At 39.3% G+C, this 12,471-nt stretch overlaps 1 protein-coding gene across 4 annotated transcripts in view; it reads left to right on the forward strand.

Annotated features, from left to right (window-relative positions):
• The window catches only part of rmdn3 (regulator of microtubule dynamics 3), a 44,721-nt gene that overhangs the window by 22,606 nt on the left and 9,644 nt on the right, over positions 1-12,471 (forward strand). For 2 of the 4 annotated variants that reach the window (XM_008116822.3, XM_016995926.2), the window contains exons 8-11: positions 5,239-5,314; positions 7,602-7,679; positions 10,797-10,895; positions 12,246-12,299. In XM_008116822.3, the coding sequence (XP_008115029.1) occupies positions 5,239-5,314; positions 7,602-7,679; positions 10,797-10,895; positions 12,246-12,299 (307 nt within the window). Of the gene's footprint in view, positions 1-5,238; positions 5,315-7,601; positions 7,680-9,158; positions 9,526-10,796; positions 10,896-12,245; positions 12,300-12,471 lie in introns of those variants that run through there. The other 2 variants (XR_001730679.2, XM_016995927.2) reach the window with 2 other exon arrangements.

The following is a 12,471-nucleotide window of genomic DNA, read 5'->3' on the forward strand; positions in this document are numbered from 1 at the left end:
CATTCACAACAGCACTAGGAACGGGACTACATGGCCCATGAGTCATCACAGGTGCATGCCTTCCAAAGCTTTGCTTGTTTATAATGGTATTTTAATTATTAATTAATTAATAATTAATTATTAAGGGGTGCTTTGCTAGTGCTTTTGGTGCACAAAGGCAGAAGGAGGTTGGACTAAATGGCCCAAGGGGTCTCTTCCAACCCTCTTTATTATTTTTATTATGATTATAATTAACATTGAGGCTGTATTTATCCCTGTTTTGTTTTTTTACTTCAAAATAAGATATGTGCAATGTGCACTGCATAGGAATTTGTTCATAGTTTTTTAAAAAACTATAGTCCGGCCCTCCAATGGTCTGAGGGACCGTGAACTGGCCTCCCTGTTTTAAAAGTTTGGGGACCCCTGGTCTAGGGAGTCATTTAGATATTTCAAGATGGATTACATGACTCAGTTGCTGCAGTTCTTTCTCAGGAATCTTGGGTCCCTTCCACACAGCTGTATAAAATCCACATTGAACTGGATGATATGGCAATGTGGACTCAGATAACCCAGTTCAAAGCAGATATTGTGGATCATCTGCCTTGATATTCTGGGTTATATGGCTGTGTGGAAGGGCCCTCAGTTCCTGGGTAAAGAAAAAAAGAAAGATATGAAATGTAAGAAAGAAATATGAGGAAACCTCAGAGGGTTCACAAGGAGTGTTGTGTTTCCCCCAAGATGATACAGGAGACAGTTTTGGAGTATTTTCCAACAAAGCTGTTATTGCATGTGGCTTTATTTGAGAGGTGGCTTCCTCCATTTGATAGCCACCCATGTTTTCCCACCTTTTCTTTCATCCATTTTCTTTCAAAGAAAAATGGGTTGTGCCGGCTCAGTTGTTATAAAAAGATCTACCGCTATAGTTTGTTATACTGGTAATTTCATTTCACTTTTGTAACTATTAGCTAACTTTGTTATGCTAAAAGTAGGACACAATATTTCAAATTCATACTGGTTAAATCACACTGATCTAGGAACCAATTTTTGGGTGTTTATTTTGGGTTGTATCCTTTTTGATACTTTTACAAGGACTGTATCATGTACTTCCTTGCACAATGAAGATATACTGTTCTTGTGGTTGTTTGTTTATTATGACTGTTTTTGAATAGATTCATTGTTCCCCCTCACTAGTTCATGATGTGTAAGCATGACACCAAGGCTTTTCTGTAACCATCATTACACTGAATCTTAGTTTATTAACCAGTTATTGGTCAAAGGTGCAGAACATAGATATTTAATCTTTTTTAAAAAATACAATAAAGGACTACAGCATGGATGTACAACTGCATGAGGGCCAGTCTTTGCCTCTGCCATCTTTCTATGGCTGCATCAGTACATCTATTGCATCACATCCACATGCAATTTTCAACAGATTTTGATTGGAGTTTTATATGTTGAGTGGGGTGGGGTTTTGTTTTAGAACAAATAATTGCCCCAAAATTGATCTGATTTTTTTTTTGTAAAGGAGGCTTTTGAGGTCTCCAGGAGCTACAAAAGTGAGCTGAGGGGCTGCACTTTCTTCACCCTTGGCATATAGTTACAACGTGTGGTCTGAGATGTGTATCTCAGTATCTGCTTATAGTACTGACTTCTGTTTTTTCAGCTGACCAAGTTTCATGAGAAACTATTCAGTTCTGAGATGCACTGCGTGAATCCAAGATCTGAGCCATCAGCATCTACACTTTGACCTGTAGGATAGGAGAAGTGAGGGAAGACAAATGGGCCTCTGACAAACTCTTCAGCTTATTTCCCAAGGAGAGAAACTCCATCTGAACTCCTGGGAGATCTGTGTGATATTGAGTTCCTCCCTGAGCCTTGCTTGGGCTGACTCATTTTCTGATCTCTCACATTCCTGTGCACAGTATGAGTTTCAGCACAGTTTGATATTTCCTGATAACTTGATCTGGTGTGTGTTAACCAGAAACGAGGAGCAGGGAAATGAAGTATATTGTAGATCTCATGCATGTGTATTTAGAAGGAAACCTGATTGAGTTTAGTCGCACATCACTCATGTAAAAGCTTAAAAAGTTACTTTCTTGGCCTACATCTATTGGAATTCCTGTTGATGCCAGCTATATTGGCTAGGAAATTATTGGGAGCTCTAATCCAAGAAAGCAACTTTTCCCAAGTCTGCTTCCACATAATAAGAATGCCCAGGATTTAAATTTTGGTGTTCTTGGAACTAATACCAGAGCTACCTCTTGAGAAGCTCTGATTAAGCTGTTTAAATTCTTCTTGCTAGCTTACAGCAGTAGGAATCTAAAGTGTTGTCTTCTCTTAAGTATGGTAGAATTTACAAGCCATTATAGTGAATACAGTTTTTGGGAATATAGTTCCTACTGCAAGGTTGGCTTCAGGGCAAGCATGGAGATAATTAACTGTTTATTGGAAGGTCTGTGAAAGTTCACTTGGCATTTATATGGAGTTCTGTTATTTAAAAAACCTTATAAAACCGTATTTTAAAGTGCATATTAACTTTTAATAGTCTTCTAACATCCTTCATTATATCAGCATAATGTTTTGTGAAGTTTCTGAGCAAGAGATGTTAGAATACAGTATGAACTCTTGAACTTTCAAGCCTTTTGCTTTTGAGTCTCATAGCTTTCTGTACCCATTTATTTGAACCTTGTTTTCTAACATGTAGTGTTGCAGTAAATGTGGGTAGACATGACAGAAAACAGTGAGAACGGGTCTTCTCTCAAAATTTTCATTCCTTTATTACAAGTTTAGGCATCACGGCGCCCTGAAAATGTTGTTGAACTACATCTCCCATTGTTCTCCCCCTTTTTTTATATCTGGCCAGGGCTAACAAGAGTTGTAGTTCAAGAACACGATTCCCACTTATGCTCTTCAGCTAGGATTACAATGTTATCTGGTTAACAGAGTTTAGTTAGTCTACCCAGTGCTAATTAGATCATTAGTTATTCTGTACCCTAGATTTTCATTTTAAAAAAGTGAGTCTCAAGCTCTTATAGAAGCAGAGTTATGGACAAAAATATTTGCAATGAGTGTCCTGTTGATGTTTTCAGAGAGCCCTGTTACTGCCTGTCATTGTGTTAATCTAATAAGTGATGTTTCATTCCTCTGAATGGCATTTTTATAGGCTTGAAATGGTAGTCCTTCCCAGTTTCATGGGTAGATGTTGAAATTTGGGCTGGGGAGTGCGGGACCTAGCTTTTGGAGAAAGGTTAAGCTGAGGTGTGTTTTCAGAACTTCCTGTGAGATGTTGGAGACATAGGAATGAAGAGGTGGATTCAACATAGCAAAGTACCTGTGCAAAGCAAGACCCATATTGTATGTTGGGTCTAAATACCCTAAAGACATTAGATCCTGTCAGATCTTGGAAGCTAAGCTGTGTAGCCCTGGCTAGTACCTGGATGGAAGGCTGTCAGTGAATACCAAGTGCTGTAGGTTATATTTCAGAGGAAGGAACTGGCCAAACCACCTCTAAGTATTTCTTGCCTATGAAATTATTGGGTCACCACAACTTGACAGGTAACTTGAAGTTAAACCTTTGTGTGTCAAAAATTCATTCATATTGTTACTGATATATGTGTTCCCATATCCCCACACCTCTATAAGGTAAGTTTACTGAGCCATTGTGATGACCCAAAGCCACATGGTAAATTCCATGGCCAAGTAGCTATCTAAACATTAGACTGTATCACTTGTCTCAGATCAGTGGTTACTCAAAGGATGTAAGGAAAAATGTAACAGTTAACATGCTTAATTTGCATCGTTTGCAAATTAGAACCATGTGCAAAGTAGATGTCGAGATTCGAGTATTTTCACTATGACAGTCCTATGTACATTGCAAAAAATTTGTTCTTTTTCCCCACCTTTCACAACCTAGTTACCACAAGTGTTAATACTGACACCATGTCTATCTTAGACCAGTAGCATCTACTCTTCTATCCCCTCCTAATTTCTTTCCACTCAGTTCCTTTCCCTCAGATTACCAATATGCATTTGTCTCTGACCCCTCCAGGAATAGTACATTGCCCTTGTGAACTTCTTCTCTATCCTTAATAAGGCCAGTCAAAATAGCCTTGAGCTAAATGTGTTGGCTTATCCACTTGAACTGATGCTGGATTGTGTCCAGATTTTAGCAGACATCCTGAAATTGGTTTATGTTTAATTCATGTTAGCCAAGTTAAACAAGTTAAACATGAGCCTACAATGTGATGCGGCAGCTAAAAAAGCCAATGGGATTTTGGCCTGCATCAATAGGGGAATAACGTCTAGATCCAGGGAAGTCATGCTCCCCCTCTATTCTGCCTTGGTCAGACCACACCTGGAATACTGTGTCCAGTTTTGGGCACCGCAGATGAAGGGAGATGCTGACAAGCTGGAAAGCGTCCAGAGGAGGGCAACTAAAATGATTAAGGGTCTGGAGAACAAGCCCTATGAGGAGAGGCTTAAAGAGCTGGGCATGTTTAGCCTGCAGAAGAGAAGGCTGAGAGGAGACATGATAGCCATGTACAAATATGTGAGGGGAAGTCATAGGGAGGAGGGAGCAAGCTTATTTTCTGCTGCCCTGCAGACTAGGACACGGAACAATGGCTTCAAACTACAGGAAAGGAGATTCCACCTGAACATCAGGAAGAACTTCCTCACTGTGAGGGCTGTTCGGCAGTGGAACTCTCTCCCCCGGACTGTGGTGGAGGCTCCTTCTTTGGAGGCTTTTAAGCAGAGGCTGGATGGCCATCTGTCGGGGGTGCTTTGAATGCGATTTCCTGCTTCTTAGCGGGGGGTTGGACTAGATGGCCCTTGAGGTCTCTTCCAACTCTACTATTCTATGATTCTATGATTCTAAGTTATCTGTGTTTATAAAAGGTCTGGAAAAAACTTGTTTTCTTCATGAAAAAGAAATCAAAGTGGTAAAATAAGGTAGAGCAAATATTTATTGCCTTTCTGTTGGGTGGGTTGTTGTTGTTTTTTAAGAGGGAGGTTGCATGTATTTTTTTTCTTTGCATTGTTTCTACTATGCTGTTATCACCACATGAGGAAACTATTGTAATTCAATATATTTCAGTGGTTAGCCTCTCCATCCATAAAACTGATATGATGCATCTGTTTCCCTGGAGAAGATACTAAATTTAGATTAAATTTTTGAACTCTGTAAAAGAAAAATAAATACAGCTGAAAACCCATATTTGGGTATGATGAACTAATGTTAAGGCTTAATGTAATTTCCAGGTATGCTGTTCTGTGTGGTCAGTTCTCAGAGCATGAAAGTATACAAAAACGGATTCATGCAGGACACGATTTCAAGGTGAGTCTGACTGATTTTTGTACATGTTGAAAGGGTTTTGTTTCAAGGGGAAAAACATAGGATATTTTGTAGAGCACATTATAGTTTGACAGACAATATGTAACCAAGGCAAATGTCACCATGGTCAGGTCCAGCTTCCCAAGAAACGGTTGCAGTTGGCGCACTAGCTTTAACTGAGCAAAGGCACTTCTGGTCACTATTGAAACCTGAAAGTTGAATCCAGAGGTACCCCCAAACTGTGAGTCCGCATTTTCAGAGAACATAGCCTCATCTAACACAGACAGAATCCCTATTCCCAGATCTATCTTTCAACTGACTAGGAGCACCTCTGTCTTGTCTGGATTAAGCTTCGATTTTGTTGCCTGCATTCAGTCCATTACAGCTGCCAGGCACTGGTTTAGCATCTTAGGTAGAAAGAACTAATAGAGTGAGGCATTATCAGCATACTGGTGACACTTAACCCTCAAATTCAGGACTCTTCTAACCATTTCATTTAAATGTTAAGTAGCAGAAGGAATAAGACTGAACCCAGAATCACCTTCTGAGAGCATCCCTCCAGAAGGAGCAGAGCCACTGCAGAATAGTAGCTCCAAAATCCATTTGAAAAGCTATAGACATAACAGAAAATGCCTTTCTTACCCCTTGGAAGATTTCAAAATGCAAATTGAGATTATTTCAGAAAATGAGATGGGAGTTTGCAATTTAAAGTATTCGTATTTGGTGTAGACTACTGCTTTCCAAACTCTTGGCTTCCAGGTGTTTTGGACTTTATTATTATGTTTATTTATATCATGCTTTTTCTCTCTACAAGGAAACTCAGAGCAGCTTACATTAAAAACATTGCAATACAATTTAAAATCTACAAATATACAAACATTCAAACAGAATTAAATAGGATTGGTATTAAGGCATTCAGTTAAAACCCACAAAAACATTCAAAACTTAAAAATCACAGCACCCCCTTGATCTTAAAAATGTTCTTCTTTAAAAGCCCGCCTGAATAAAAAGTTTTAGCCTGCCGCTGGAAGGACAGTAGAGAGGAGGCCATTCTGGCTTCCTTGGCAAGGGAGTTCCAGAGTCAAGGGGCAGCCACAGAGAAGGCCCTCTCTCTTGTTCCCACCAACTGAACCTGTGATGGAGATGGGACCGAGAGAAGGGTCTCTCCTGAAATCCTCGGCCCAGGCAGGAGGAGATGCAGTCAGCTACATAGTCTGGACCTCAGCTTTAAAGGTCATAACCAGACTTTGAATTGTGCCCAGAAACAAACTTGCAGCCAGTGGAGCTGCTGCAACAGGGGGGTTTGTCTGCTCCCTGAAGACAGTCCCAGTTAGCAACCTGGCTGCAGCCCTTTGGGCTAGCTGAAGTTTCTGAACACTCTTCAGAGCAGCTCCACATAGAGCGCATTAAGTAGGTGCACAAGTTTTAATTGTGCCAAGACCCTTCTGGCTTTTGCAGATACCTGGGTCTCTAGGTTCATCGTTGAATCCAGGATGACCCCCAAAGGGCAGATCTGTGTCTTCAGGGGAAGTGTGAGCCCATTCAGCACAAGCTGGATCTCTATTCCCTAGTCTGTCTTCCAACTGACCAGGAGTACCTATGTCTTGTCTGGATTAAGTTTCAATTTGTTTCCCTCATCCAGTCCATTATTAATGACAGACACTGGTTTAGAGTCAGGGGAGCTTCCTTGACTTTAGGTGGAAAGGAGTAATAGGTGCATATAGGTGGCACCGTACTCCAAAACTCTGGATGACCTCTCCCAGAAATTTCATGTATATGTTAAACAGTATGGGGGACAAAATGGAACCTCTAGGAATCCCACAGGTCAATGTCCCGGGGTTTGAACAGGAGCCCCCCAGCACCACCTTCTGGGTATGGCCCTCCAGGAAGGAACGGAGCCACTGTGAAACAGTCCCTCCCAGTCCCAACCCAGCAAGGCGACCCAGAAGGATACCATGGTCAATGGTATCGAAAGCCACCAAGAGGTCCAGAACCAACAGGGACACACTCCCCCTATCTAGCTCTTGTCTCCCAGAGTTTTTGATCGTTGGCAGCTGAAGTTGAATTCCTAAACATCTGTAGAACTACAGTTTGGGAATCACTGTTTTAGACTCTGGCATTCGCAAGTAGTATATTCGCAGCCTGTGTTTTTGTTTAAATAAATAGAATGATCATATTTTAAGATCTAAGCTCTTCAGTTGAATCACCTTTTTTCCTTCTCAAATTGCTGTCTTCTGAATCTTTTAGGTGTGCTTAACTAACAAAGTAAGTCTTTTTGTGTATCTTTTAGAAACATGTGGACAAAGCAATCACTCTGAAACCAAATGACCCCAAGTCTTATTATCTTTTGGGCCGATGGTGTTACCAGGTAATTGATTTTCTTTGGTATGTTTCTTTTAGAATTCACAAGATATCATACTAAACTATTTTGTCTAAATAGAGAATAAAATGAATCTGTAGGATGCCTTGGGGTAGCTCTGTTCTTTAGATTTGCATTGAATTTTTGAACCACTGATAAGATCTTTACAGTAATGGTCAGCTTCATTGACTAGTTCACTGACTTGAATTACCACATTTGCTTTGACGCAGATGGATTCTCTCTTATAATATAATTTCAGTTTTATGCCTTTCCAAAATAATTCTTTTGTGCCAGATAGTCCCAGATTATATATATATATGTATGTATGTATGTCCTGTAGCCCTTCTCTCTGTTTTTACAATATAATGTACAGGTTAAGAGTAAATGAAAGTACCAGTAAGTTATTTGCGGTAAGAAAATGTAGGCAGGTACAATGGTCCCATGTTTCTATCTCACGTGCAGATGTGCACACACACCTCTCTCTCTGATGTTGAAACCCAGTGGCATATGAGCTTTTTCAGCAATCAAAAAAATGGTACTACAGAACTTAAGACATAGCAGAGTTCTCTAAATAATGAGGGACAGTCCTTGTAAAATTGTTAATATTGGGAAATCAAAACATTTTTTAAAAATTATATACTAACATCAGGCACAAATCCACCAATAATGATTATCTGATATGTTTATTGTAAGCATAAAGGGAATGAGAACCAGATTCCTGTATACTGCCTTGAGCTCCTTGGAGGAATGATGAAATATGAATGTAATAAATGACCAAAAATACATAACAGCAACTTCATAAAACCTGTTGAACATTCTATTGAAATATAACTATTCTTTGTAGCATTGGATGATTTTATATTATTTTCTGTTCCTATGTGCTAGATGTGAGTTTTGTAGTAACAACATTAATGTCTCAATTTTAATGCCTTCCTTTTTTTTCTTTACCTCTAAAGAGGAAAAGGATTTTACTGAAAGCAAACACTGCAAGCTGTGAGAAACCCAAGATGCTAGGGAGTGTTAGTGCTCCTAATTTATTGCTTTGGTCATTGGAGGGGGGCAGTGAGGGGAAGGAAGTGGGCGCAAAGGGATCATGAAAGCAATACACAAACTTCACTTTGCCCATATTTTTTCTCCAGTAAAAACAATCATGCTGTAGACTTTGAAACACACATGGGTGTGATTAAAGATATTTTGCAGAACTCTAGGCCTCCTGCATGCATTGTATCAGGATAATCCCTTGCATGTGTTTTCCGTCTGCTCCTTTATCACAAACTGTTTCAGGTATTAGAAAAAGAAACCCACGCCATCTGCTTTTTATTTTTCAATTGAGCAATTCATGGAAAGTTATGCCAACACACTCTTCGCTTTGAGGGTGTTTTTAGGGAACAAACATTTTATCATTTTAACTTTGATGGGTAAATGGTATTTTAATTAAAATTATACCCACCCCATTGTGGCCTTCACCTTCTTGCTTCATTTGTGCAGATATCCCCCAATATATTTGCATCCTGACAGATTTCTGAGTTCTTGAATGGCAGAATTAGACCATGACATTCCTGTCCAAAACCTTAAAAGGAAACCATGAAGGAATCTGCATTGACTTCCACTATACTTCCAGTTCAAGTTCAGGTTGATATTTAAAGTCATAAACTGCTTAGGATCTCCATATTGGAGGAAAGGCATATATCCTAACATACATCTGTGTGAGTATTAAGCTCTGTCACGGAAGCTGCTCTCTGGGATTCATAGTTGGAAGAGGTATGTTATGTGGAGAGGTGGCCGTCTTTATATTCTTCAGTAAGAGATGCTTTTCCCCAGAAACCTGGGGATGAATGCCATCTGAGGCTGGTTTCATTTCAGCACCAAGTTACTTTTAATCAAAGCATCAAGTATTAGCAGTCATAGTTTAGGTTTTGACTCATCATCGCTAATTGCCAGTTAGGTTTCCCAGTTTTGCTATTTTACTTTCTATTATTGCTGTTCTTTTATTGCTTATGTTACACATTGGAATCTGTTAATAAAGTTGGGTTGCAGTTGTTTAATAATGCCATTGGTTTTGGTTTTTACTGAGAAAGCCCCATCTCATAAGTTGCCCTGTCCTTTTTCAGTCTTGTGTTGTATTTTTCCAACTAATTCACAAAGTCCGTTGAGCGAAGTCCATTAGATGCAAGTAATCAAGTTACACTTATTCCTTGCAGAATACCGCTGTTTAAATTAATGGGTCTTGAAGAACATGTTATCTTTTTTGTTTACTGGACAGTGAGGAAAGAAACATTACTCCACATACCGTGTTTCCCCGAAAATAAGACAGTGTCTTATATTAATTTTTGCTCCCAAAGATGTGCTAGGTCTTATTTCCAGGGGATGTCTTATTTTTCCATGAAGAAGAATTCACATTTATTATTTAACAAAAAAATGAACATTTATTATATACTGTACAGTAGTTGTCATCACAAATCAGCATAACCAGACAAACTGAATCCTATCAAGAATTTCTTGTTACTACCATTATTTCCATGTACAACTGGTATGTACATTTACCAATCCTGCATGCTCTGGTGTTCTGTTTGGCAGGCGCTGGGCATGCTTCTAAACAAATACTTTGCTAGGTCTTACTTTCAGGGGAGGCCTTATATTTAGCAATTCAGCAAAACTTCTACTAGGTCTTATTTTTCGGGGATGTCTTATTTTCGGGGAAACAGGGTAACACAATTCGTTCAGTAGTCAACAAGCATACTATGAAAAATTTGAGCTCAATTAATTTACGTATCTGAACAAAGTTGTTGGTAGAATACTACAGTAACTGGGAGATCAGAGAAAGATGTCCAGGCAGTGGGATTTAGGAATGTAGGAAACTAGGAATATAGAAGACTTTTGCTCTGACTTGCATTATCTACAGTAATTGACAGTGGTTCCAAAGGGTTTTCTCCTAACTCAACCTCTGCATCAGAGATCTTTGGCATACCTGAAACCCTTGGGAGCTGGGCTTTATCTCTAAGCTATGACCCTCCTTCTTTTTCCTGCTTTAATTCTCTATCCCCTAGCAGAACCATATGTATTTAGTTTAGCATGACAGAACAGTGTATTAGGTGGTATAATAAACATTGAACTGTTTATATGCAGGTCTCTCACCTGGGATGGTTAGAAAGAAAAACTGCTTCTGCTTTGTATGAAGAGCCCCCTACAGCCACTGTCCAAGATGCACTGCAGAACTTTTTAAAGGTACTGACAACTGAGTGAAACAGCAGACTAATGCACTAGGTTTGTACAAACTATGACAGAAGCAACAATAGGTGAAACATTTGCAACAACTTAATTTATTCATTTAACACTGCACTGAGCCTCTTTGAGTCGTGTTGTGTTGTGCTGTGTTGTACTTATGTTTTAATAGCCCTCATTCAGGGTACACCTTTGTGTTACTTCGGCCACCCCTAATTAATTTTAATTAAAGGTAATGTTTCAGCAAAACATAATAGAAAGCAAAGCTGCTTAGCTATTACCCTGTCACAGTATTAGACCTATGACTCAGATGATCAAAAATGAAAAGTTATAAGCTTCTTTGGCTGTTGGAATGAAATTTTAGATGTGTCGTCGAAGGCTTTCATGGCCGGGATCACAGGGTTGTTGTATGTCTTTCGGGCTGTGTGGCCATGTTCCAGAAGCATTCTCTCCTGACGTTTCGCCCACATCTATGGCACAGCCTGGACACAGAATACTATTTGAGAACACAAAAATGCTGGACCATTCTAACAACTATCATGTCAGACTACACAGAGAAGCCATTGAAATCCACAAGCATGTGGACAACTTCAACAGAAAGGAAGAAACCATGAAAATGAACAAAATCTGGCTACCAGTATTACAAAACTCAAAAATCAGAACAGTAAATAAAAAGCAATACTCTGAAAACAGAGGGTTTCCAGACATGAATCAACCAAGGGCAGTTAACGACTCTAAACAAAGGATGCCCCAGAGGCAGGAAGAAGACAGCAGATAAGCTTTTCAATGCTAATTTAAGTGATTAACTACACTACATTCATACTGACCTCTCTCACCCTAGACTCTCCACAGATATATATTAACCTCTTTGCTTAGTTTTCTCCATACCTCACAACCTCTGAGGATGCCTGCCATAGATGTGGGCGAAACGTCAGGAGAGAATGCTTCTGGAACATGGCCACACAGCCCGAAAGACATACAACAACCCTGAAATTTTAGACTTACTCTATAATTTTGTGGTATCTGTAAGGAGTTGAGAAGGTGGAAATGATTTGTCCAAGCCCCCAACACACTACTGTTACTAAAATCTGACAATTGAAAACATGCAAGGTTTATGTACCTTGAAAATACTTAGAGCAAACACAATTTGCTTGCATTGAGCTTCCACGTTGTTTATAATTACCATGTGTTTTTGTGAAATGAGTTTTGTAGCATTACCTTTCTATATAGCTCTATATAGTTTTTGCATATTGTTCATTAGATGGGTTGGTCATCCACTTAGCATAGGTGAAATTCAACAAATTCCATGCATCTAGTTTTCTTTGGAACTTTGCTATTTTTCCTGTCTTGTAGACTGAAGAGCTGAACTCAGGTTTTTCAAAGATGGGAAGAGTATACATTGCAAAGGTGAGTGTGTGTTTGCTGGACCACTAATTGTTTGTCTTTTTATATTGTTTATACCTCAGATGCCTATACTTGGTTTGAACATATAGTTACCTACAGTATCAAAATGTTAGATCTTTATTGAGGTAGAAAACAGACTCTTACGGACCATCTGCATTGTTCAGAATGTTCATTA

This window comes from Anolis carolinensis, chromosome 1 (assembly GCF_035594765.1).
Source record: "Anolis carolinensis isolate JA03-04 chromosome 1, rAnoCar3.1.pri, whole genome shotgun sequence".
Classification (NCBI taxonomy): Eukaryota; Metazoa; Chordata; class Lepidosauria; order Squamata; family Dactyloidae; genus Anolis; species Anolis carolinensis.